Source organism: Umbelopsis ramanniana (assembly GCF_025399195.1).
Source record: "Umbelopsis ramanniana AG unplaced genomic scaffold K450scaffold_35, whole genome shotgun sequence".
NCBI classification, from domain to species: domain Eukaryota; kingdom Fungi; phylum Mucoromycota; class Umbelopsidomycetes; order Umbelopsidales; family Umbelopsidaceae; genus Umbelopsis; species Umbelopsis ramanniana.
The window spans coordinates 155,775-181,256 of NW_026252121.1; the positions used below are offsets into that span (position 1 = coordinate 155,775).

General features: G+C 42.0%; 11 protein-coding genes and 1 non-coding gene across 12 annotated transcripts; 7 read left to right on the forward strand and 5 right to left on the reverse strand.

Moving 5' to 3' along the window:
- Nucleotides 1-91: 91 nt before the first annotated feature.
- On the forward strand, nt 92-1,391 carry K450DRAFT_245506 (uncharacterized protein). The gene is made up of 6 exons (XM_051589762.1): nt 92-399; nt 519-844; nt 914-1,009; nt 1,081-1,164; nt 1,241-1,301; nt 1,362-1,391. The coding sequence occupies exons 2-5, from the start codon at nt 569-571 to the stop codon at nt 1,265-1,267; spliced, it is 483 nt and encodes a 160-aa protein (XP_051443788.1). The 5' UTR covers nt 92-399; nt 519-568; the 3' UTR covers nt 1,268-1,301; nt 1,362-1,391.
- A 15-nt stretch (nt 1,392-1,406) lies between these two features.
- On the reverse strand, nt 1,407-3,616 carry K450DRAFT_245514 (uncharacterized protein). The gene is made up of 7 exons (XM_051589763.1): nt 3,060-3,616; nt 2,821-2,982; nt 2,613-2,753; nt 2,374-2,547; nt 2,165-2,298; nt 1,862-2,089; nt 1,407-1,795 (listed from the first exon to the last, which is right to left on the reverse strand). Exons 1-7 carry the CDS (start codon nt 3,138-3,140, stop codon nt 1,591-1,593), a joined length of 1,125 nt encoding a protein of 374 aa, XP_051443789.1. The 5' UTR covers nt 3,141-3,616; the 3' UTR covers nt 1,407-1,590.
- A 1,829-nt stretch (nt 3,617-5,445) lies between these two features.
- On the forward strand, nt 5,446-5,518 carry K450DRAFT_t66. Its single transcript has one exon. It is a non-coding gene; the product is annotated as a tRNA-Phe (tRNA).
- Nucleotides 5,519-5,615: 97 nt separating this feature from the next.
- On the reverse strand, nt 5,616-7,600 carry K450DRAFT_245517 (uncharacterized protein). The gene is made up of 10 exons (XM_051589764.1): nt 7,469-7,600; nt 7,211-7,394; nt 7,117-7,143; nt 6,924-7,054; nt 6,793-6,862; nt 6,659-6,726; nt 6,528-6,585; nt 6,441-6,458; nt 6,267-6,379; nt 5,616-6,199 (listed from the first exon to the last, which is right to left on the reverse strand). The coding sequence occupies exons 1-10, from the start codon at nt 7,566-7,568 to the stop codon at nt 5,910-5,912; spliced, it is 1,059 nt and encodes a 352-aa protein (XP_051443790.1). The 5' UTR covers nt 7,569-7,600; the 3' UTR covers nt 5,616-5,909.
- Nucleotides 7,601-7,963: 363 nt separating this feature from the next.
- On the forward strand, nt 7,964-9,577 carry K450DRAFT_245527 (uncharacterized protein). Its single transcript, XM_051589765.1, has 6 exons — nt 7,964-8,187; nt 8,259-8,627; nt 8,704-8,820; nt 8,887-9,014; nt 9,090-9,217; nt 9,296-9,577. Exons 1-6 carry the CDS (start codon nt 8,120-8,122, stop codon nt 9,494-9,496), a joined length of 1,011 nt encoding a protein of 336 aa, XP_051443791.1. The 5' UTR covers nt 7,964-8,119; the 3' UTR covers nt 9,497-9,577.
- A 143-nt stretch (nt 9,578-9,720) lies between these two features.
- On the forward strand, nt 9,721-10,582 carry K450DRAFT_245533 (uncharacterized protein). Its single transcript, XM_051589766.1, has 3 exons — nt 9,721-9,896; nt 9,959-10,111; nt 10,217-10,582. The coding sequence occupies exons 1-3, from the start codon at nt 9,750-9,752 to the stop codon at nt 10,346-10,348; spliced, it is 432 nt and encodes a 143-aa protein (XP_051443792.1). The 5' UTR covers nt 9,721-9,749; the 3' UTR covers nt 10,349-10,582.
- A 99-nt stretch (nt 10,583-10,681) lies between these two features.
- K450DRAFT_245536 (uncharacterized protein) lies at nt 10,682-12,529 on the reverse strand. The gene is made up of 6 exons (XM_051589767.1): nt 12,231-12,529; nt 12,115-12,163; nt 11,922-12,042; nt 11,645-11,848; nt 11,078-11,572; nt 10,682-11,011 (listed from the first exon to the last, which is right to left on the reverse strand). The coding sequence occupies exons 1-6, from the start codon at nt 12,515-12,517 to the stop codon at nt 10,728-10,730; spliced, it is 1,440 nt and encodes a 479-aa protein (XP_051443793.1). The 5' UTR covers nt 12,518-12,529; the 3' UTR covers nt 10,682-10,727.
- A 1,524-nt stretch (nt 12,530-14,053) lies between these two features.
- On the forward strand, nt 14,054-17,157 carry K450DRAFT_245543 (uncharacterized protein). Its single transcript, XM_051589768.1, has 11 exons — nt 14,054-14,501; nt 14,570-14,648; nt 14,718-14,960; nt 15,027-15,229; nt 15,293-15,396; nt 15,495-15,614; nt 15,681-15,820; nt 15,885-16,019; nt 16,097-16,459; nt 16,531-16,879; nt 16,955-17,157. The coding sequence occupies exons 1-11, from the start codon at nt 14,103-14,105 to the stop codon at nt 17,073-17,075; spliced, it is 2,256 nt and encodes a 751-aa protein (XP_051443794.1). The 5' UTR covers nt 14,054-14,102; the 3' UTR covers nt 17,076-17,157.
- Nucleotides 17,158-17,742, reverse strand: K450DRAFT_245548 (uncharacterized protein). The gene has a single exon (XM_051589769.1). It carries the CDS (start codon nt 17,477-17,479, stop codon nt 17,240-17,242), a length of 240 nt encoding a protein of 79 aa, XP_051443795.1. The 5' UTR covers nt 17,480-17,742; the 3' UTR covers nt 17,158-17,239.
- Nucleotide 17,743: 1 nt separating this feature from the next.
- On the forward strand, nt 17,744-19,053 carry K450DRAFT_245549 (uncharacterized protein). Its single transcript, XM_051589770.1, has 2 exons — nt 17,744-18,200; nt 18,271-19,053. Exons 1-2 carry the CDS (start codon nt 17,759-17,761, stop codon nt 18,750-18,752), a joined length of 924 nt encoding a protein of 307 aa, XP_051443796.1. The 5' UTR covers nt 17,744-17,758; the 3' UTR covers nt 18,753-19,053.
- K450DRAFT_245554 (uncharacterized protein) lies at nt 19,053-20,220 on the forward strand. The gene is made up of 3 exons (XM_051589771.1): nt 19,053-19,344; nt 19,407-20,098; nt 20,186-20,220. The coding sequence occupies exons 2-3, from the start codon at nt 19,414-19,416 to the stop codon at nt 20,209-20,211; spliced, it is 711 nt and encodes a 236-aa protein (XP_051443797.1). The 5' UTR covers nt 19,053-19,344; nt 19,407-19,413; the 3' UTR covers nt 20,212-20,220.
- A 605-nt stretch (nt 20,221-20,825) lies between these two features.
- Nucleotides 20,826-25,464, reverse strand: K450DRAFT_245565 (uncharacterized protein). Its single transcript, XM_051589772.1, has 19 exons — nt 25,338-25,464; nt 25,106-25,254; nt 24,742-25,035; nt 24,453-24,674; nt 23,941-24,372; nt 23,759-23,865; nt 23,550-23,695; nt 23,321-23,483; nt 23,126-23,261; nt 22,819-23,040; nt 22,424-22,738; nt 22,248-22,337; nt 22,013-22,176; nt 21,812-21,903; nt 21,720-21,749; nt 21,524-21,651; nt 21,366-21,435; nt 21,159-21,209; nt 20,826-21,042 (listed from the first exon to the last, which is right to left on the reverse strand). The coding sequence occupies exons 1-18, from the start codon at nt 25,438-25,440 to the stop codon at nt 21,202-21,204; spliced, it is 2,871 nt and encodes a 956-aa protein (XP_051443798.1). The 5' UTR covers nt 25,441-25,464; the 3' UTR covers nt 20,826-21,042; nt 21,159-21,201.
- Between the last annotated feature and the right edge of the window lie 18 nt (nt 25,465-25,482).

Here is a 25,482-nt window from a genome sequence, read left to right on the forward strand (position 1 = left end):
GGCCTAGCTACGAGGCAATAGTCCTTCCGAAACATAGTGTGAACGTCTTCCTCCCATTGAGAATAAAGTCTGACGTAAGATTAATTTCGTCACGTCAATAATAGGTGAATTGCACTTTGTACTCTCACTCCAAGGGTGAATGAAGTGAAGTACACGATATTTATCGTAAAGTGAAACATAGAGTCATCGCTCTCTATAGTAGTGCAGTACATACAGCATAAGGTTGTTTGTTAGCTTCAAGAAAGACAATAGCTGCTGTAAAGAGTCAAGTAAGTCACAGCGAGTTTGACGTGCCTGATGCAGAAACTGAGATGGAACAGATGAGCCACACATGGAGAACATGGATGAAAGTCATAAGTTTCTCCTGGTAACTACAATGTTTTCCATGTTTAACCTCATGTGAGTACCCTTTTCCATAAAGTACTTTCATCCCGTCCTGAAGTAGCGCTACCGCTATTACTGCATGTGGATGTATTCGTTATGAGAGAAATTAAATGATATATTTATTTTACCCAAAGCACTTATCATTAATTTCATCACTTGGGTGCAAAGTTAAGCAAAGTTCATAATGCTTTCATTTCCAATTAAATCAATTCACATATCGGTAAGCCAGTGTACAGTGTGGGCCGTCTTCTGTGGCATCGAATTGTCACTCTGGCCGAAGAAATCCCTCTCACTCGAAACAATTGACTGCTTTTCTGTGACGTCTCCCTGTTTTGTCACTTTGAATTTTCGAAAACGACTCAATACCAAGTTTTGTAATTATCAACACAGAGTCATGGATTTCCAACGCTATAACCAAGCCGAGCAGGCCCAAATTGCTCAAATGATTGAGCACAAGCAAGTATGTATTTTATGCAAACTCTGCTGAAATCGTTATACCTGGATTAATCTTTAATGCACCTTAAATTAGATGAAGGATTTCCTTCGATTGTATAGCAACTTGGTCCAACGCTGCTTCAACGACTGCGTCAATGATTTCACAACCAAGGGTGTCACATCCAAGGAGGTCAGTATACTGTTAGACTGACTTCTTTTAAGGCTTTGCATTACTAACTCTGTCGGTCCGACGATTTGCAGGAGGCTTGCGTTAACAAGTGCGCCGACAAGTTCTTGAAGCACTCTGAGCGAGTTGGTGCCCGCTTTGGCGAGTTGAGCCAACAGGTAAGACGCAATGCGTATATCTTTCGAGCGGCTGTATACCACGTGAATACTAAACACATGTATTTATGCGCTACAGATGACTCCACCAGGCAGCCCACAGTAAAATGCCTACAGCAAGAGATTCAAACCAATATCGGGTATTTGTACAGTAGATGGTAGAATGAAAGGCAGCTTATAAATGTAATTCGTCTGTTCAGGCATACGCCATACAAATAGATTGCTCAATCAAACACAGCGTTATTCGTGATGGTGAAGGAATTACAACATGTATGATTTATTACCGGGGGAGCTTATGGGGATGAAAAAGAAAAGAGCCAAAAAAAATTTGTCAGGAATTCGTTTACAGATAGGGATGTAAAGGGTATTGTTATGGTGAAGTCATTGATGATGTGTTGGGCAATGCGATGTGTGTGTTTCTTGGAGGCGTCATCTGTTATGGAGGTCAGCATAAGAAGCTGTTCGGTATGGAGTGCTGGAGCCGCTGGGTAGACCAGAGGGAAGGTTTTCATCTCGATCGTCTACACTGTATACAGAAGAGGTATCGTCATAGTGAGGATTTCTTGCCGTCAAGCTGACCTCTATGTTCCAAGGCAACAGTGCTAACAGGTATTTACCACCCCAGATGGAAGATCTAAATGAACAATATCAGATAAATTGCTCAAGTTAATGCAATGACGATGGAGAGCTTTGAACTTACGTTACAGCAGCTTCGGCACTCGTATTGTCGAGTGACGGTGATGGTCCGATAGTACTTCGGCAGGTAGGGCAAGTTGCTTGAAAGGGCCGATGATGAATCCAAGAATGCAAGCAGCTAAGGTGAAAGCAATGACCGCATGGTAGCTTTGTAGCTTCTTTCATTTTGTCACGACATATCGCACATTGGTCGCCATATAAAAGCAAATCATGCGAAGTTGCATGTAGATAACTGACGTAGAATAAAGCAAAGAACATGAATTTCAACTCGTATGCTTTTCTCATGAATCCTAATGCTGGTACTTACGAGGACCGGATGGTTGTCAAGGCCTTCCAATGGACACCATGTGTGGTGATTTTCCTTCCAAGGTGCTTAAAAGCACTTCTCAAATTTAGCAACAGGATTATGTCCGTCCAGCCAAAAGATTTTCCATGCATCCACTGATGATATACTAAATTAGCGCTGAAGACGGGAAACAAATAGACCGGTATAAACTATTGAGGCTTGATACTTACCAGCAGTTGAAGATACTGTAGAATGGTACAGAGAAGGATAAGCAGATCTGCAGTCAATTCGGAGTAGTACATTATGACACCTTTGCTTTCCATTTGATCTTCGAATAAATTATCGATGATATGGGCAACGTATTTGATTAATAATTGACTAGTATCGATAGCTACGGGAACAGTCTATAATATAATCTGATCAATGCCACGTTCGTAGGCAATCATGGTTAACACAAACAAGAACTTACCTCCAGTGTAAGAAACGTAAGCATGGAAGGGAATAGGTGAAGGCAGCCATAGTACCATAAGAAGCAGCTAATGAGGATAAAGCACAATAGCCCGACAATTTTATACAAGCCCACCATGGGCACAGATGGCGTAACAGAGAGCTGAAACACACCATAGATGTTACCAAAAGCCAAAGGTGTAACTTAAAAAAGACGAGAATATACTTACATGATCAAATCGATCACGACTAAGTTTACAAAAGATATGTAGAAAGCCAAGAATGCCGATCCAAAGAGCCAATACAAGAACCTGACCCCAGCGAGGATTCATGACAGTACAAATGAAAATCACCTTGAATAGGATAAAGTTGAGCATATTGTCGTACAGATGCTGTTGAAAGTAATAGTATCGTCTGTGCATTAGTGAGTCACCCCTTTCTACGTGTTCACTATGACAATAAAACTTGCCTGATTTTCAGATCTCATAATACGGCCGAAGATTGCTTTGCTTATGACCTTTCCGATCAAAACCAAGCAACAGTAAAACATATTAACCCAGACCTGGAAGGGATCAGAGGTTAACCGCAAGCAAAATAAGATACAGCGTTATTTCCGCAAATCATTACCAGAACAGCGATCTTCTCTCCTTCAATATACTTTATGAAAGCTGGTAGAAATTGCAGGTGAGAGTTCGAGAATGAAGCGTCAGCCAGCTGATGAGCCAATCGTTGTCCATCAGGTTCTACAGCGTCAATGTCTAAAATTTCGATGAAGCGGCCAAGTTGTTCAAGGTCATCCAAGCTACCAGGCTGGACTATTGTCACGAAGGCATCTTGTAGTCGAGAAAAGGACCGAAGGTAAACAGCACATGTTGCAACAAAGGCTGCAAATGACAAGAGTGTATACCATGAGCTTCTCAGCCGCATGGTATAGCTAGCTCAATCTTTAAAGTCTGTTCTGCAGGCTGAATGGGCTGAGTGTGTTACCGTTGCTATTCACAACGAATGTTTGGGTGGGTGGGCAATGGGTAGTTGTTAAGGTACACTTTTATGCTGGAGTAATCTTTGCGCTCATACCCAAAATTTGAACAGTCGCAGCGTTTGCATGTGAATAAGAACTCCTCTCTCAAAAAAATCACTTCTGCTTCCCTGTCCGCAGAACAAAACTGCGATAAATTTCACCGGAGTCAAAGGCAGAAGTGAATAAAAGTCGAAAAGATATAACATTTTCTATTTATACCTGTCTCTATATTATTCAGAAGAGATACTGTATTTGTATGTCATGATTTAGTTTATTCTGATATACAATTATACCTCATACACGACAAACTCGCTTGAATTTTTGGGGATATAGAGTTTTTAATTTTCTTCGTTACTCATCATGCAAGTATCTGGTCAATTCAGCAGAATTAAACTGACTATAGCAAAAGAAGGAAATAAGAACGTGTCCACGTAGTATCCGCGATGAGCTATCTACTATCTACAATTTGGCCACTGTCGCTTGGCGACGGCGTTGGCTATCAGCGGCCTGGTACACCCTTTATGTTTCTTGGCACATTTCCTTATTGCCAAGATTTTAGCTCTGCGATTAGTGGCTCTTAATGGTCTGATTTTTATGAGATATTTTTAAATAATACAACAGATGTTGTTGCTCGAGCATTATCGCGTATGTTTCTTTACAAGCATAATGATATTAAAGTTATGAGCTTTTCTTTACTTCTTTTGGCCCAGAGTCAGGAGATGCATGAATTTCCAAGGGGAACACCACAAAGCAGCCTCTCCTAATGACATGTTATCAGATAGAGGATTATTATTTGCAAAGTACTGCTCGCTATGCTGAACCTGCATAGCTTTGCACGGATGTTTTTTCTTTTTTTCTTTTTCGTCCATTTGACATTCCTTCTGGTAGCTAGTTGAAACTGGTTTTTTTTTTTTGGGTTGTGTTGCGCAATTTATCTCTCGCTACTTAAAAGAGCAGTGTCCAATATTGTTAGCTGAGCTTGCTCAAGTAACATCATGTTGACTTAGTATCCACTTTTCGTAGATATGTTCTTTAAAGAATAGAAGTTCATAATTTTCAAAGGCGATAAATTCGCAGAAAAGCTTAAGCTACTGATGATTAACGTCATTTTGAGAACTGCAATTTACTTGGACACCAACTACTTCTGGATATTCAGTATAAGTGTAAATAAACTGCATGTCTATATATATGTCAGAGAGCAAGGAACTTGGTGATACTGGGACAGTACGAAAAAGCCCATCCTGTGGAAGAGTAAATGTTTTAATTTTCAATGCCAGAATTTTTTTTTTTAATGGGATGACTGACTACCGAGGACTTGGATTGTTCAACAAATTTTGACTTTATGATGGCACTGGTTGAGTGTTTATGCTCAAGTCTGATATTTCAATCAGGAACGTTAGGAGTAATTTATGTAATAGCAGACAGGATTGTATATGGAGATAATTACGAGGCTAGTCAGGTAAAGTTTATTTTTCAAATTATAAAAGAGCAGGGAGTAAATTGTGGGTTACATAAAAAAAGATTTCTTCATAAAGCAGACTCTAGCTGTCCTGAAAAGAAGTAAAATGGCTAACGTACGAAATATGCACACATCTTATGTGTCATCACCACGATCAGCTCACTGAACTGCAAACTATGCATGTATACCTAGAAAACTCCGGAATTTAAATAAATCATTGCAGAATCATTAATTGAAATTCATCATACATTTAAGATGAGAATAAAGTAGAAGAAAGGTGCTTAACGAATTGGAAGTAGAAGATAAAGTAAATCTTCAAGAATCAGAATTGTATTGTTGCAATGATTATTGATGTGTGGTCCAAATTTCAGAGAAGCGGGTTTAGCTCAGTTGGGAGAGCGTCAGACTGAAGATCTGAAGGTCATGTGTTCAATCCACATAACCCGCATAAATTTTGCACTTCTTCACAATGGTTTTTTTTATATGTCGCTGGATATCTAAAATTGAAACAAACTGTATGAGAATGAATGATAGCGTAATGGTCTATTGAACTGATGGTTGCTGTCCCTTCATAGATCATAATTTTTGGGCTTTAACGTGGCTTCCGATATGATAGGTCATGAATACACCTAGGTAACCCAAAACCCATCCACATAGTAACGTGCCCAGCATTTGTCAGAATCGTTCTTAAATATTGGGTAAACCTTTCTGCAGTTATATAAAAAGTACAGTGGAGCATGGTAAGAATAGATATAGCGTTGATTAAAATGCTAGAACAACAAGATGGGCTACTTCAAAAATGAGATAAACAGGTTCATGGCCATTCAGGAAACAAAGCGCTAGTTAAGTGCTTCTTCATTTTCCGCAATCATATCAGTAATACTGGCCTCGTCGTGAGCAACCAACTTGGACGTATCAGTATGGACTGTCTTCATGCGATTCATGACCGCAACTGCCTTGATGGCTCCAGCAAATTTAGCTCGTGGGTTGAAGTTTTCGCGCACTTGATCGATGAGATCATAATCATCCTTGGGAGAGTTGGAGGAAATCCATGGCGAGTTCAAAGCTTCAGTGGCAGTCAGACGTTTTTCCGGAACGGGGTTCATGAGCTCCCTGATAAAAGTTTTGGCTATATAGTGGAGCGGTCAGGTACGCAAAACAAGAATCAAAGCATGGTATGTTTCACTTTTCCATACCTTCTTGTGAGACGTTTCTCCAATAACGGTCATGGAATTCGATGTGAGCATTTGTAATTTGGGTCAACATTTCCGCTTGGTCCTCTGCTTGGAAGGGTTGATAGCCACACAAACTGAAATATTTCGAGGTTAAGGACAGTATCCTTGTCTCTGTTGATCCTCATAATTACTTACAGTGTATATGTGATCACTCTGCAAGAGATAATTTGTATAAGCTTGTGTGTGCATGTCTATCATAACATATTGTCAGACGGTATTTACCCGATAGCCCAAATATCAACAGGTTTGCCGTATCCTTTTCGAAGTAGCACTTCTGGGGCTACAGTGACATAATAGCGAGTGGTGAGATTTTGAGATTGCAGCCAATTTGTTTTATGTAGAGAAACCCTTACCAACATAGCCCGGTGATCCACAAACAGTCGTCATGACTGAAGCGGCGTCTTCAACGGTCTTTGCGATACTAGAAAGAACAAAGAGTCAGATTACTTTTATCATATTTATCACGCCAGAACGTTCATATTTTTACCCAAAGTCGCAAATCACCAGTGCGCTGTGTTGATCGTCAGTTTTATACAACAAGTTTTCGGGCTTGAGATCTATAATTTCGAATTAATTTTGGCAGTGTACGTTTCCAGTCGAGATAAGAACAGATCATACCTCTGTGTACAATGTTGTGATTATGAAGGTACTCTAAACCAGAAAGGACGGTTTTTATAACTTCCACGGCATCTTTTTCAGTGAACTTTCCACGTTGGCAAATTCGATCAAAGAGTTCACCACCTGTGGCCCTGTTACATAGTTGGTGAGATGTATTTTCCTTTTGCATGACCTGAGGATAATATTCACTTACAGCTCGAAAACAAGATAGAATTTGTCTCTGTCATTAAATAAAGAATACCGGTGAGTTTTGCCATCTATAACAAGTAAACATCTGCTTTCCTCACCTTGATTCAAACCAATCATAAAAGTGAATAATGTTGGGATGGTCAACGCCCTTCAAGACGTTCATTTCGCTAAGAACCATGTCGAAGTGACCAGTGACATTCTTCTTGGGAATGATTTTGACGGCAACTTCAAGACCGTCAGATATACGTGTTGCCCGCTTGACTGATCCGTATGAGCCACTTCCTGTGAATAAATAGAGTTAGGCGAATGCAGCCTAGCTTTACGGCAGAGAATAATCTTCTCTATGCAACAATTACCAAGGACCTCTCCTAGTTCGTAATTCTTCTTGCGTTCATGGGAAGCCGGTTGCTGAACACCACCATGTACAAGTGAATCAAGTTTATCTCTAAAGCCCATCTGCAGTTTGTGGTTGCGCAAAAGTTGAAGAACAGAAAAAGGTAAGTTTCTAGGAACGAAAAGTTTGGATCAGCGAATCTCGTGATTCTCCACTTTAAGATATGCATTGAACTGAGCCAAACCCAAAGTTCTTCGTTTAAAGTCCTTATGAGCATACTTACGTGCTTATGAAAGCTCCATCGAAAGTTGTAGATCGATAATATTAATATCTAAGCAGTCCATACGTTCAGGAACTGTGGTAATACCCGGTCTGCTGGTGAAATCCGTGTCACCTTGACGATGGAGCTGTTGCATGGTGAAATTTCGATTAAGTAGAAATAGTTTATTATTCCAAATTTGCCAAGGCTATAGACCATATTTTAATAGAATTGAAGAGTTGCAGACGTTCTCTATGGGATATAAAGTATGCTGGAATGAAAAGTCAATCCATGACGTCTGCGCCAACTGACTGAAATGCCAAGGTGGGATGGAATATTCAAGATCCGCCCTCCCACAAGGTGTCTCTCCACCTTTCAGCATCCGGATTACTTCAGCTTCTTACAACGGACAAAATGTGGGGCTCGACAGGACGAAAGTCCTCTAGATCACAGACTCCCGATCCATCACAACAACAAGATCAGTAAGTATATGACCATTTCCGCTACACTGAACAGTATGACCATTACAACTTTAATTAACGGAGGCCACTAGGTTACGGAAACAGATAACGTCTCTTTTTACCTATAATGATCACATCAAAGAACTCACACCCGAAAAGCAATATGAGTTGCCTTTCTCTGCCGGGAGTCTAGATATAAGTCTTCTCATAAACGTACCTTCAGAGTTTCCCCAGGATCCACCGATCATCACCGTCAGTCCAAATGATTTGAGACATCCTTGGATAGAGTCGAACGTCGTTACGTGGCAAGAAAAGTTGCATGCAAAGAACTGGAACTCTCAAAGTAATCTTGGGAAAATACTACAAGAGATTCGAGAAGAGTTCATTCGTGCCCCTCCTGTGAGAAGTGCGCAGTCGGACGTTGTTGATGATGACTGGATCGCGGTTACTAGCCCAGTATCGTAAGTTGGCATTTAGGAGCATGCTATTAGTATCTATAAACCGTTGACCCGCCTTTCTCTGAAATGACAGATATAGTTCACGGCCACCCCCACCAATACCTCGAGACAACAATAGTGCACAACCTCAGAGCAATATACACGACTCGTTATCCTCTACCCTAGCAATCGAAGCTAATATAATCAAATCAAAGTCGTATGTAGTTTTCAGTTTTGGGATCCCAATGCGGACGCTCGGGCTAATAATGTTTTCTTCGACTAGTAACGAAGAGCTGGAGGAGCTTTTGTCTAACGAATCGGCATTCGAAATGTTTTTCCAACAGCTGGACCAGGTTCAAGAGCAGAAGACAGTACAAGAAGAGCTTAGGAGGGGTAATGAGCTTTTTGCTAGTAAGTCTCATGAATAGGGTAACGGTAATGACATAAATGGCGGTGCAGCTTGAGTAACCACAATTTGTCTTACAGACAGAAACCTATCTGTTAAAGATGATCTTCAACAGCTTCAACAAGAGGTATCAGCACTGGATGCTGAATGGAGAGAGGTTTGGCAACAGTTTCAAGAAAATGACCAGCGACAGCAAGCAGCATTCAATGTAAGTCTTGAATAATTTTTCTTTGGCGTCAATACCTCCCTGGGATCGTGTGGTTGACCTTTTTTTGCATTGTAACAGAGATTTTCCACTGCCAACATTATCGGTCGACTACGAGCGGCCGCACTGGAGTGTGACGATCTGTCCGAGTCAGTGGCGCAAAGCTTTTTGGATGGGAGCTTGGATCATGATACCTTTGTTAAACAGTTTCGTGACTTACGTAAGGTATATCACCTTCGTGCAAGCAAGGTAGAAAGAGGGCAGCGAAATGATATATCCTGAAGAATGAAATGAGATTAAGTATCTCCTGTACTATACAACTTTACAGACAATAAATCGCATTAAAAAGAGTTTATTCAGCGCTGGTAGGTGCTAGGTATCTGTCCTGTGTGTATAAAGGTATTAGCGGTTGTGATGCTGTTAAAGATAGTGAGGAGATTTCAACACGCGCCATAATGTTAAAAAAGTGAAGAAAAGAGTGCCTGTTAAAATTGCAGCTCAGATTTTTTTTTTACTACTTCTCCAACCTAGCACCATGGAAGTCATAGAATCACGAGCAGCATTACTCAGTAACTTTGAAGTATTACAGCTTCTGAATGAGCGTATGGAGTCACAGAAGCAGAGACAGAAAGAATACCCAAATACCGAATATGCTGAGAATCTTCGCACCATACAGTTCGAGGTAACATGCGGATCCTCATGCAATGGTCCGATCACTGACAACAACTAACCAATTGTCTATAGATCAAGACAGCGTTGGAGAAATCTGCGTGTAGCACGCAAGACGAGCGTCAAGTTGTAGCCTTTCTAGAAGAAATGAAGAAGTGGTCTTTAACCAAAGCAGAAAAACTACAGATCTTGAATTTGCGACCACAGACACCCGTTGAACTGCACATTGTAAGTTCTCACTTAGTTTTCTCAAATGTTTCCTCAATATTTTTATTTTCCTTTACTGCCATAGCTTTGTATCGAGCTAATCGGTCGTTATCATCTTTCAAATAGCTTATAGAAGAATGCGAAGAACGATACACCGGTGAGGAATTGGACGACATCCTGGAGGTGGTCACGCGAGTACTTCCAAGAGATGACGATTATGTGGCTGAGGAAGAAGAGCAGCAAGAAGGGGAAGCTTAATGTTCATCGATCCTTTTCCATGAACTTGTACCTCCAACTTCCCTCCCAAATTTTGATTCATTTTGAAGCTGGACATCACAAGTCAACGCAATTTTCAAGTCATTTTTCCCAACTTATTCAAAACATCATGTACAGTTACGTTAGACCGGTCACTCGAAGAAGAGCGCAGATGTAATAAAGAAAAAAATAATGCCTGAGCACCACTGCCAATCGTGTCATTGATATAAATATTAAGCCTGCTAGCTGTCATTTTCATTGAATTGGGCTAATGGAAACGTCACTAACAAATGGTAATTATCACAAATCACTGTATTATGTACATACACTCATCAAAGGGGTTTAAGCTACTAGCCAGCAGTTACTGAGTTACACTACGATATTAATAAAATTTTCCATTGTCATGATGGACATCATCAGCAACAGGTTGAGAGTCTTCTGGCTGTTCACGATGATTCTTCTCTTGAACCTCTTGCTGAATGTCATCTAAATCGGTTCTATCATCGACGTCTACATACTTGATCCAGTGGCAACCGAAGAATGAGTAGAAGACAACATAGGCGTAGCAGAAGATCAGAAGCATGAAGGAAAACTGGGTTCCTCTCTTTTCCGCAATGACACCTTGCAATGGGGGAATAATAGCACCACCACAGACACAAGCAACAACTAGAAAAGATAAATTGAATTATTAGAATTGGTTTGGACGGTAAGTATACAGCGATTGTGACATACCTCTTGAACTGGCGGTCTTGTAGTTACGTCCAAAGTCCTTAGTTGCCAAGGCGAAAATTGTGGGGAACATGATACTCTCAAAAAACATGATGACGATCAGAAGGAAGGTCATGTTTGGATTGGGTACCGCGACGACGACAATGTTAAGTATGGTAACAATAACAGCGAAAATACCCATGAGATTGGAAGATGACATGAATCGCATCAAGAAGGTGCCAACGAATCGACCAACTGTGAATGCAATTTGACCGTATGACAAATACGTAGAGCTGGCAGCCTTTGAGAAACCACCAACGTCAGTACCGAAGTTGATGAAGAAACTTGCAAGCGATACTTGTGCGCCAGTGTATAAGAGCTGGGCAACAATACCAAGCAAGTAATGTGGCGACCACATAGAGGCTCTCTTCTTTTCGCCACTCTCTTCGACAATTTCAGCTTCCATATCAATCTCAGGGATCTTGGCAAGACAGAACAAAAGCATGATGACAAAGACACCTATGTGTTGATGGAGATGTCAGCACGGTATGACCAGCATTTTTATTCAGTACGTGGGAATTATTTCCTTACCGCATCCAATGCCAACATAAGCCCACTTGACGGATACAAGCTTGTCGGCGGTACTGGCAGTTGAGTCGTCAGTGTTGCCGAAGAAAGCCTTTGAAGCAATCAATGGAGAGATAAAAGTTCCAACACCGTTGAAAGCCTGAGCGGCATTAATACGGAATGATGCCCAACGGGGAGATCCGAGTGCAGTGATATAAGGGTTTGCGGCTACAATTTGGTGGCGTGTCAATGGAAAAGGCGTTTTACACCAACGTTAACTTTTTAATCTGATTATCCCTACCATTTTCGAGTGTACCGAGGCCGCATGCAATGACGAACAAACAACCAACGAAAGCACCATATTGCAGTGAAATAGCGGCGGGATAAAAGCAAATCGCACCAATGACGAACAGGCACAAACCCTTTGAATGCGCAGGAAAGGAAATATTACATACATTGATATCGAGACAAGGTGGGTTTCTGTCAGCACTTACAAAAATGATACCCTTCTTGTAACCAAATCGTTGCATGATGTGACCAGCCCTAATGTCCAGAGTGGTGAGAAAAAAAAAACTTTATAGCTTAGATCAAAAATGACATTGTCACTTACGGTGGCCATAGTGGGAATCCCATCACAAAGTATGCACCAAAGTATGCTACTTGCAACCATGTAGACTGTAATTTACTGATCCCCAAGACAGACTGAAAGTGGCTGTTCAAAGTGTCCAACATGCCGTATGAAAAGCCCCACAAGAAGAAGAGAAATGTGACAAGAGCTCCAGGAATGAGATATTGTGTGCCATGCCCTTCTCCACCATTAAGCAGGCGCTTAAGGCTAGCTGCTATTCCAGGATTTGCATTCTTTTCTCCAGCCTCGAGGGTTTTAGGTTCTGTCATTTTGTGTTTGAGGTAATCAAAACTAGGAGAGATGTTGCTTGCAAAGTTTCAAGGACAGCCCCTTTTATATGTGCTTCGACCTATTTTCTAAAAAAGGATTTCCCTGCTTAGAGCTTATGGTTAGGAGTGGAGGGGAGCAGCGGGGTGGTTCTAAACCCAAAATCCCGAAAGCAACCTTCATTTGGGTATCAACTCAGCTTGGTAAAATGGTATGGCGTTGGGACTTAGAGCGATGCGATGATCCTTACCCCACGAAATTTCCAAACACCTTTCAAGTTGACTTCCAATATCCACAGAAAACACTAAGAAATGCGGGGTATTCAAATCCAGATCTGCTGTAGTAATTATAAAACTATATTCATAGCACGTCTTACCTGAAGTCTAGTTTTTGCTTGAATTGACTTCCAAGAGTCATATTGTTCTGGATCCATTTTGTCATGCAGCCACAATTTAGGGATGCGCTTTTCTTCTGATCGTAAGTTGCCCGGAAGATTGGCGAATGGCTAACTTCCTATAATGTAAGACAGCCGTTCCCACATTATGTCCATTAACGGACAAACCAGAAACCTTGAACGGAAAGGTTGCAGGTACAATCTCATACTGCCTAAACGAGATGGTCACCTGCTCCTCTGAGAATGCATCCCGAGGTATTCAACAATGACCCGTTTTCCGTGGCTACCCCCTTCATCATTATCAAGACGAGCATGAAGTAAGCTCATGCTGAAGGTATGGTAAAATATCGACAACTAGTTTGTGAAGACAGTAGTACATTGTGATGTGATATTCGCCACTTCAAGCTAAACACCAGCAGGTTATCTAATCCTTAATGGCTTTCAAACTAACGTCATATGAAGCGATTAACTAAGCAATTTGTCTTCGCTATACATATTTTCAACAGGATACCTCGGATTTTTGTCTTTTTATATTTTGTCGTCACATTCGCATCTAACCGAGGTGGGCAAAGAACCACAATTCTGAAGTAAAATGTGCTCATCTTTGAGATATGGAGATATGTTTCTCGAAGCTGTTTCATCATTGTCGAACCCCGAGAGTTGTGGAGCGGAAGCCTCACGGAAGGGAACGCCATGCGGTCGGCTATAGTGATCGCACTTGACCTAGCAGAAATGGTAGTCAAGCATGTAAAATAATGGTGTCAAACGGTAGAGTTAAACATTATCATCAACGCAGATCTGTAATATGATTTCCTACAATTGTTACAAGTAGTGTTTGATGGATATAGGTAAACAAATTTAGAATTTCAGAACATAAAACTTTAAGCGCGACCATAATAATGCAACCCATATGAGCGCATGGACTGATTTGGCATTTTAAAGTGTTGTACCTCAGTACCGATATTGACTGGTGCGGCAATTTGCTGCGTTTCTAAGGTCCATGCTTAATACTCACGCACAAGGTTTCCATGAATTCTATCGCCGTACAATGAAATGGCAAGGACGGACCCCCAAAAAAAGTGATTTTACTGATTTATTTATATTTGAAAATAGGTGTGACGTAGCATTCATCGTCCGCGAAGCTCAAACGCGCTCGTGAAAGGTTCAATTCATACAAGTGATCGATCGACCAAATGTCCAAATCACCTAGTCAGCCTGCAGAAGACGGTGTCAAAACGGAATCGGACATGTCCGGGCAGCAGCAAGTATCCCAATCACAGTCGGGTCAGAATGCTACCACCAATGGGCAACAGTCGGGCGGCACTCACTCATCCCAAGAACTCGATCATATTGTTGCACAATATTTGCAAAAGAAGGGTTATCGACAGACAGAAGCCATGCTTCGGCGAGAAGCTAGCTCCAAAACCATTCCATTGAGCGAAATGTCCAGCCGATTCCGACCACAGGACGATCCCTCCATGTCAGATCATGTCTTATTCTATTCCGAAGCAGAAGCCGGAAATCCCGATGCTTATGACATTAGTTACAAAAGTCTTCGAGGTTGGATTGAAAACTCATTAGATTGGTACAAGGTATGTTGTCACCATGATTACTTTTTTGAGCTAAGAAGCAACCATCTAACGAGTGTCCACGAACAAAGCCCGAGCTACGATCAGTCCTATTTCCTGTCTTTGTACATTCGTACCTCGACCTTATTTCAAAGAAGTTGTATGAGCAAGGTAAATGATACACACTGTAGCGTGGAAATATAATGGAACATTACCATACTCATGGGACATGCATTACAGCAAAACACTTTATGGATACGTACAAGCACGACCATCTTGAGCTCCATACCCCCGACATCAACCGACTAGCAACCATCACCAACGAGAGTCATGTACAGGAAAACGAGCTTGCTCAAATATATCGTCAAAACAAATACATAATGCGAATGTCATCCGTTCCTTTCGAACTCTTCCTCAATTACCTTCAAGACAACAAGTTCATGCTTCTACTTCGAATAGTGAACCAATACCTTAATATTCAAGGTGAGGAAATCTCAATCAGCTAACCATGTCACATCATAGCGATTATTTATCATTACTTTTTTAAAGTTGCACACGGTAAACTTCGAAAGAGCAAAGGCACAATAGAATCCGATGATGTTATAGGAATCGTTGGCCATGCAGCGCAACAACTAGACGCATTCAATGAACAGGAAGTTCAGCTTGGAAAGCTACAAACTGACAATAACTTTAAAGAGGAAGTCGAACAAGCTTTGAAGGAAGAAGATGCCAAACGTGCTAGTGCCGACGTTGTATGTATAAGCGAAGAGAGTCGGTATTTTGTGTGTACGAGCTAATTGACCGAATCTATATAGGTCATGAATGGAGAGCCTTCTGTATCCTTGCTAGAAACATACAAAAAAGCTCAACAGGAAGTACCGAATGGACCTGCATTTGGTGACATACCGATGCCTCCGTAGTAAGTTTCACGATGGAATGTAGCGGTTGACGTGTGGCGTAAGCTGCAACGAATGCCATCCCCTTGTTTAGCGCATTATATTGACTCACTTTGTGCAGCCGAGGTACTGATGTACAGGCTGAAGTGCAAGCTATCAAAGACATTCAAAAACGTCTGGTTCTCAATAGCACGTCACTACCTAGCGTATGCTGTTATACGTTCCATAATACACACGACAGGTAAAGAACACGTTGTCATTTGCTATCTAGATCCAAACTATCGACTAACACAGTCATGGACTTCAGTCTCAATTGCATATCTATGTCAGAGGATAGCAGTCTTATAGCAGGAGGATTCTCAGAATCGTATGTGAAGATCTGGAGTTTGAAAGGTGAAAAGTTGCGATCTCTCAAGAACAATATTACTCCGGCCAAAGTTAATGATTGTAAGTGGTGATTTCTCGGTCAGGGACGATGTGTATCAGGAATTGATGTATTCTCGAATGGCAGACGCGGATTTGAACGTCCAGAAGGAGAGACATGGGTCAACGGTCAAGCGGCTTGTTGGTCATTCAGGACCAGTTTATGGCCTCAGCTTCAGCCATGACAACAAGTACTTGTTGTCTTGCTCAGAAGACAAAACTGGTAAGGAGAACTGTTCCTACAAAATAAATCGAATAAGCAGGTTAGACCACATAATAACTGACCATACCTTCATTCAGCTCGTCTTTGGAACACAGTAACATTTAGCAATGTTGTGGTTTACAAAGGTCACAATTACCCGGTCTGGGATGTAGAGTTTGGCCCATACGGATTCTATTTCGCCACAGCATCACACGATCGAACGGCAAGACTATGGAGCTGTGATCACATTCATCCATTGCGGATATTTGCTGGACATTTATCCGATGTCGACACTGTCAAATTCCATCCCAACTCAAAATATTTGGTCACTGGCTCAAGTGACCGAACGGCCCGTCTTTGGGATGTTCAAAAGGGTGCGTCAGTGCGTGTGTTTGCTGGCCACCAAGGTTCAGTTAAGACTGTGGCTGTTTCACCAGATGGTAAATTGATGGCATCAGCTGGTAAGTGTTGATTTTCTTTGACAAGTCAATATTGACGTGGGCAGCCATAAATTGACTATCTTTACTCGTAGGCGAAGACAAAACCGTCATGCTTTGGGATCTTGGCTCCGGAAAGAGAATGAAGACGATGACTGGACATACCGACTTTATCTACTCCCTTGATTTCAGCAGTGATGGAAATGTCTTGGTTTCGGGTAGTGCGGATTGTACAGTACGAGTTTGGGATGTCAAGAGAGATACCCCATACGCTCTTTCTGTCAAAGATATGGACGGCGTAGATAGAAGCAATGTCAGTTCGGATTCGTTGGCCAAGCGCATGAAAATGGATAAAGACGCCAAACTGAATGGCAAAGATAAGCCGGTCAAGAAGGATGATAAAGTGAAAGACGGTGATGACAGCAAGAAGTCTGTGACTGAGAGGTATGATTTCCTTTTGTTTACTACTGCATTCCGATGTTACTTTGATTTCTCAACTGCCATTTTTACGTTTTACAGCAAAGACCACCTTGCTTCATTCCCTACTAAGCAGACTCCGATTTACAAAGTTCAATTCACAAAACGCAATTTGTGTCTTGCTGCTGGAGCTTTCACGCCGGTATCAGGCGCCGATATATAGGTGCTGCTATAGACTCAGGTTTTGGAAGGAGTTTTGCAAATTGAATTACAATGTCTTTTTTTTATATATTGACAAAAAAAAAGAAGAAATAAAAAATCGAGGCAATATCTATCTGGAGTTATGGTACAATGAATTTTAAGATGGAAATCGATCGTTTGTCTAGATTATAAAGTACTGGGAAGGCCACCACCGGTGGATCCCAAATTGGTAAGGGCCTCAGCGTTTTGCTCCATCTTCTTGCCCAACATCTTTTGAATGGAGATGTATTTTGCCACGCAGCGATCGATGCATACCATTTCACCTTTGCTGAGATCAGGCTCATGGTATTTTGGGGGTATACATTTATTGCGACAGTTGGAGAGAATGCTGAAAGTACAATACATCATTAGGGGGTTGGGATTCATGCTTTGTGACAAAGAAGGCTGAGAGCATTACCGGTTGTATAAATCCATGAACATTTCTAATTCCTGCTCGGCGAGCTCCAGGTTTTGTGGATTAACGTATTGCTGTGAGTAACTACCACTCCACATGATGCTGCTTGGTAGTTCAATGGAAGGACTGGCAAGTTATTTTTGCTCGTCCTAGGTTTTGTTCAGCGGTCATGAAAAAATGTGGCTTGTGGACAGCCAGGCCCAGAAAAAGCAGGCAGGTAGGAAATTTTTGACCCCACTATCGGCTCCACTATGGGTCCCAAGAAGCTTAAATCAGCCTTGTCTAATCTGCTGTCGAAACAGAAAGAGAAGCAGAAGCAGAATGAGAAGCAGAAGAAAACTGAGCAGTTAGAGCAGGAAAGGAAAAAGAAACAAGCGGCATCACAAAAGCAACAACAGAAGCCTCCGTATGAATTCCTGGACAAGATCCTGTTAGTGGGTGAAGGCAACTTTTCGTTTGCCCGAAGCTTAGTAGAAAATATCACCAATGGTGGAGAGAATTTAGTAGCAACATGTTACGACAGCGAGGAAGTATTATACGAAAAATATGAAGGCGAAGCTAAGGATAATATCGACGTGATTAAGGAACTAGGTGCCACTGTTCTATTCGAGGTTGATGCTACACAATTGGAAAAGTGCAAAGCCTTGCGAAAGCTGAAATTTTCTAAAATAGTCTTCAACTTTCCTCACGCAGGTATGTCGCCATTATCGAATGAGTGAACTAAGGTTTCCCGTATGATCTGACCGTATTTATTATCATTTAGGTGCCGGCATCAAAGATCAGGATAGGAATGTACAGTCGAATCAAAAACTATTGAAGTCGTTCTTTGTATCTGCTGCTCCTTTCCTTCAAAGTAAAACAGCAGGCGACGAGGTTGATGGCGAGATTCATGTTACTCTCAAATCGGGACAACCATATGATTTGTGGTCGATAAGGACCATGGCCAAAGCGACCGATCTTCTTCGACCCAAAACTGCATTCCCTTTTGTGCCTTCCATGTATCCTGGATATGCTCATCGACGTACGCTTGGATTCAAAGAAGGTCAAAGTAAGCGAGAAAACGAAGAGATTGCCGACAAGAAACCCAAAACCTATATATTCGTGCGAAGTCAGGTTATGCAAGAGGACATCGAAAAGTCAAAAGAAGGTATGGCTCGAAAACGATCAGTCATGCGAGACCTGCAAGGACCAAACAAGAAAAAGCGCCGGATAGAAGCTGCACAGTCCGAGTCGGATGAGGATTAGAGAGTTGTGTTTGTTATTCTCGCGAATTGTATATACGCATTTTTCCCCATTATTTTTATCCTTGTTGCTTTATTGAACATGAAAGACCGAGGAAAGCAAAGTAGTAGTTTATTAGCAGCGTAGATGTGCTACTCAATAGGTGTTGAGGCACTATGGTCACCCAAATGTTTGAATTGTGCAATAAGAAAGCTTTTAAACAGAATCGGGTAAGCCGTTCCAACCTGACAACAAATGCAACCGCCACAATGACATTTGTGTGAGCCGTGACAACTCTTTTTTTTTATATTTTTTTTTATAACCCCCTTCCTGCTTGACCTCCTCTTCTCTTTCCCTTCGCCTACGTTATACTATGCCGGCAGATAGGAAACAGAGGAGGTCAACCACTACGAACGCTTCGTCTTACTCACAAACCTCAACGTCTCGCGATAGCTACTCACCTCCAATAAGTATGTGTTGTAGCAAAGCCTTCTCATCAAGGGATCTGATAGCAGATTCTCATCCTCGCTTTCTTTCTAGAAGATACAGCATTACCAACGTTAGCCTCTTCGGACTGTAACGATCTAGACACTACAAATATATGGATACCAACGATGTATATACTCAAAATTTCACGTTAGCAGGTTTTCTTGTGTGTGCTAATCTTACACATTTTAGACCATCGATGGCAGCAGCAGCAGCTTATGTTACAGTCTCTCCAGAAGAATCAAGACCAATATCACAATCTATGAAGGAGCCCACCTCAGAAAAAAGAATGGTACACAACGCGATGGAACGTGTGCGTCGTGAAACACTCAACACCAAATTTCAGGAGTTAGCTTATGCTTTACCTACCCTCCGAACGGTCCGACGGCCCTCCAAATCACAAATTGTGCAGCGAGCACTAGAATTTGTCAGAACAGCGTTCGTGCAAGAAAAAATATACCAAAAGCAAATAACCAATCTCAAGCGAGAAAATGAAATCCTCATTGCACAATTAGATACCATCCGAGACAAATTAACCAATCGATACAATACTGAAGCATTTGGTATTCCAGCCAAAATAGGCGATGCGGATTTTGTGCTGGATGATGTGCATGCCACACAACATGCAGAAGATGAAGACGATCAAAGCACGGAGAGTTGGGAGTACGAGGCATTTAGTTTCGGTGAGGGGCAATTTTATTTCTTGCTACCGATCAATGATGATATGCCGCGCCCTGACCACTCTCTCCCCCCTGTAGCAAACAACTCGTGTCTCTACGCCTCCAACTTCATGGGTTTGCCTGAGAATCAGTCAATACCTCAGCCTTCAACATCATATGATACTTCAGGCCCTATGGCGTTTGATATACAAGGATTTAATGCACGTGAGTGATAGCATGAACCTCTAGTAGATCTTCCAACTTGGGGGAGGGGATGCCTTAATGACTCACACTTCTATTCCTTTCTCACAGTGCAAATAAATGCCAGCAAAGCATAACACCCGTTGATACCAGTTTTATAAACGTGTACATTTTGTTTGAACTTTGTTGAATGACCTTATTGTTTGTACGGAATCTGACCAAAAAATACAATTGTTCTTTGTCTTTTATTTTTATTTGCTACATCGTGGCACGTCTTTTTCCATGACTAGGCTCAGCTAGAGCGAGGAGAACTCCTAAAAAGTCTGTGTAATGATGGTTTTGTTTATGTTGAAGGCGTAACCAAGGAAGGTAATTGAGAACCTAATGCTTCTCAGTATCACACTACCTCCATGATTCGCTTGGCGCTGCATGCCTTTTTTTTTTTTTTTCACAGAAGAAAAAGGGCATTTTTGGCAACACTACTTTGCTCCCCCCACCACTTTCTCGTAGCACTTGGCTGTCAAATTCTTTTCTTTTCCCTGCCGTTCAACCCAGTCACAGGTTGCATAAGCGAGGTTGAACCCCCCCCCCCCCCCCCAAGTGACCGGGAATAAGATCCTTTTGGCAGGTACAGTTAATCATGATGAAACATTTGATCCTAGCAACCCACCTCACGCAACGAATTAAACATTCGATACCTCGGAAAACTCACCAGCCCCTTCTCTGATGCAATCGTCTGATCGTGCACAAACTTGGTTAAAAAAATATTCAAGTCAATTTATTTCAATTCGATATGACGGCTATTAGATTATAAGAAGTGGGTGGTGTACGCTGAGGGTGTGGTTCTATTGATTCAGTCCTTGTTCCAACTTGGACTTTTCTTCCTGATTCAAGTGGTGCTGGCAAATATCCATAAAGTGGTTCACATTGTGGGATGCACAGTTGCGGAAGAAGTCTGTGAGATAATCCTATAAAAAAAAGAAAAGGCAAAACGCATAGAGCGGTTTACGGAGTTAGCATCAGAATATGGTAGGTCCAACTATATTGTTGTTTGAGGTCAGACGACAGTGTGCGTAAATATTACCTTCAGATTAGTTTGGAAGATAGGATCGTTCTTGAGATCGGGATCATTTTCCTCATCATCATCGTCTTCGTCAAAGCCATTGGATTCAAGTAATTCTATCGTTCCAGAAAGTAAAGGTTAAAAAAAAAATTGTATGCGCGACTGGTTTAGTATTTTCCCATCTGTCAGTGAAGTGGTTCACACTAAAAAACCAAATGGAGTTTGTACCTGACAAGAAGGCAAATTCATCAGCGGGAACAAAAGGCGATTCATCTTCATCTTCCCATTCTCCATCCTCCTACATCGAGGAAATAAAAATAAATCAGAAACGTCGGTACTGAGGTTCATAAAAGTCAAGATAGGCGTAAAGTACTCCTTCAACCCACCTCATCGCCTGATTCTGCAAACTCCTCATCTGCACCCTGATTTTCCGCGTTTGGTGAATTATTCAGCTCAGACACCAGCAGCTTGACGATTTTGATAGGCACTTGAATGGTGGTGTATTGATCTGGCGCTGTGTAAATCGAACATTCGTTATTGCATTGTCACTCGAGTGCAGAAATACTATATGTGTCCACTTACATTGTTTGGATTGAGATCGGGTAACGATACCTATAAACAAAAAACTTAGTATTTCCCGATGTATACATAACAAGATTTTATTTCACACTTACGGCCACCGGCAGGTACAATGATATCACCCTTGACATTGATACTCTGAAGTCTGGGTTCATTTAACAAGAACAGCTTGGAAAGGGCGATGGAGCTATACAAAGTAGAGTTTTAGTTCGGACGAAGCCGACCTCGATTTGGTGTGACATGCTGTTCTACTGCCGGGGCAGTAGCAGCGGAGCAATGAATAGGCTTTTCTTTACCTGACTTTGAGAGCATAAAATCCTGAGAAAGAGTCATGGTTTTCGCACCAAACAGGTAAGAGGATGTCAAGACCATTTCGACCCTCGATATTGACACTGACAAGGAACTGAACCACCGTTTCCATTTGTGTATTGATCAAATGTGCAAACACAAGGATCAAAGACTGAGCAGAAAATAGGTTTGGCATCAATACATGTTTGTCAAGATTACTGCATACACCATACCAACACGTACCTGGATGAAGGATGGGGTCTTGGAGATAGTCAAACGGCTAATAATGACATTCAAAAGATCAGGAAGGACAGGTCCAATATCGTTTCCAGCCTACGATAGGGAAAACATAAAGTATAAGATACTACGTCTCTATGCAAAAAGGAATTTGGATATTTGTATGTGTTGACAGTAATTACCTTCTGAATCAGTTTAACAATAAGGTCACCAACAAACAGTGCCTCGGATTCCGAATGATCCGGTGTCAATAGCTTTGCAACGAATTCGACAACATACTGCAATCCGCTCTTGCCGCTTTGATCACGCCACTGCACAAGGTGAGCAGAGTCCTTGCCAATAAAGGTCTTCAAACACTGTTGTCCACTTTGAAGGACTTCATTGTCATTGACGGTCCAAAGGACGTGCATCAAAGGTGGGAAGAACTGATCAACAAATTCGGGCAACAAGGGAGAGGGACCACCTCGCGCGAGCCCTGCAACCATGTCAATTGCAGACTGCAAATGGAAATTGTTTTTTGGTAAGATGTCACGTCCGAAGCTTTCATATACACACACAAAAACTGTGATATACATACTGCAAGCATAGGCATCTCTGGAATACCACTGATCAAAACTTCACGCATGTAAGGTAAGATCTTACTACACAAGCTGACATACATGATTTCATTCTTGGCCAAGTCATCGAACAAGTCAAGAACATAGCTTGCCAGAAGAGAATCAGATGGATGGTTCTTCCATACTTCGAGCAATGAAGGAACAAGAACAGATTCGTAACTGGCAGTGACCTCCTTGTTGATCTGTCAGGCGGGACGGATTAGTATAAATTTGGCATGTTTGTGATATTTTTCTTTGCTAGACGGAAAAAAAAAACGTGAGACTGACCTTAATGGCTGCTGTCAAAGTCTCAAGGACAAGGAGAAGGGATTCTTCTGTAGTGTAGGGAAGCAATTGGCAGCTGCCTTCCATAATGGGAGTCTGGTAAGCCGAGATGAACTGGGGATCTAAATGTTTACAGAAACTAAAGGCAAACAATTAGTGTCATGACGCTTTGAGCCGTCGCTGTATTTGTCAACATACTTGTTGAGGGCCTTCAAAGCAGAAATCTTGACAGGAATGGTTCCATCAGTCGTCTTGAGTGCCTCTACAGCTGCACGGACATATTGCTCTGCCAAGTTGGTAGGAAGGACCTGAGCATACTCGCTAGCAAATACGAAAGCACGTCCTTGGGCAAAAGGAAATTCTGTCACGGAAATAGATAAGTCAAGATCCCGTTATCTCTCCCACAACCCAAGCGCCTCATACACACCGGTAAGTTTCATGTTCTCCAGAACAACGTGTTCAAACAATCCAGCGAGATCAAAGTTGACAGGGGCATCCTTATCCTGAAGTGCCTGAATGAGTTCTTCCGATGTTCTTCCGACAGCCATCAAGCAGGCCTCTTGAATCTTCCACCTAATAACAAGGCAGTTTTTAGCTAATCAGTCTCGCGTACATTACTTTGTGTCTTTGACTTACCAGTCAGAGTTACCAGCGGCGCGGCTGGCGTTGGAATCTCCCAAGTGTCTTTGGACAGCATGACCAAGAGCAGGGAAGAATTCTTTGGGGAAGCGCAATTCAAGAGCCTGTGGAAGAGGACATCATTGAGAAAAAAAGGGGAACCTAGAAGAAACAAACATGGCACCATTTTCCACACTTACAGTGAGCAAATCAACGGCAGCGACTCGAACGTTGTAGGTATAGGTATCATCTTCCTCGTCAGCAACAAATTGGTTGGCGTCGGTGAGCCACATCTCCACTTGTTCTTCAGTCATCTGCATGTAGCTCATGGTAACCCAAAGCATTTCCTTCAAGAAATCTGCGTTGCCGTCCTGACCAAGGAAGATAGCCTTCATGGACTTCTTTCTAGAGGCAGCTACAATGAACTCGAATTGGGCATACAGCAGAGATTCAAAACCAATGATGTCACCATCTGAATCTTGGAAACTGCCGTTAGCCTCACCGCCATCAGTAACGAATTCATTAATATAACGGCTTCTAAGATCCAGGAGATCCATCCAGACAGGCTCAAACAATTGCGGAAGCAATGGACTGATGAACTTTGGCACAGCAATGATAATCATGTTGATACACTGGTGGAAGACAGCATGCATTTGTTAGACATAACCCCCACAGTCATGCTGTGTGATCTAGAAGATTCTCTTGTACTAACCTTGACAACCTCGAGCTTCAAGCCATACTCTTCAAGTCTTCTTTCCTCATCTCCTTGAGTCTGGTGCTTGAGGATGGCAAGGAAAACCTCAATCCATTGCGGCATAATAGGGGTCAAGAATTGTTCAGCAGCATTAGCATGATCCTCCTTGATCATAAACACCATTTCCAAGCAGTTCCTGAAGATAGACACAGCACGGCCACGTGTGCGCAGAGAGTATTGCTAGATCAGAGAATAGGAAATCAGGGTGGGAAGCGAAATAAGGCGGGCGGCTGCGTTAAACACTCACGGCGTCGTTAGTCAGAATGGCAAGCAACTGAGGGCAAAGAACAGGGGCGATTTGAGGGAACTGCTCAACGGTAATATCATTTGAAATAAGTTCGGTCAGAACTCGCATAGCGCCATGAACATCGTTAGAATTGCTTGATTTGATCAAATCCAAAAGAACGTTGAACAAATTGGGCCAATCCTCAGGCCAGTCGTTGTGGGCGACTTTAGAGACAGCGTAGGCGCTGGCGACGCGAATCTTGGTGTCGGGATCGGTCAAACCTCTAAGCAGAAGATCGCGAACGGTTTGTTTGATCTACATAACGGGTTGAGGACAAAGTTCAGTACACTGCATAAAGTACGACTATCGAAAAATTTCCTCTGACCTCTTCCGGCGGCTCAGGACCCACAAACTTTTCGTTCTTTGAAGACCAGTGAGATTCGATATATTGCTTGAGAGTGACGGCTGCAAGCTGACGTTGTGGAATTGCAAGCTCCTGAGATAGAGAGAGTCGTGCAAGACTCACCGGGAATTCTATAACATGGCACGTAAGATTTTTTTGGTTAAAAAAAAAAAAGAGGGTTCATCTCCGATCTGATTCAAGGTAAATCTCTTACCAGGAGAGCTCTGAAGAGTTTGCAGTTGCTTTTCAGCATTACCGCGAATGTTAGCGTCGGCATCAAAGATCTTGGACAAGGTCTCAAATACAGCCAAATCCATTTTGATTTCCAACGTCAATGAGACAGAAAAAAGGTAAAGTAC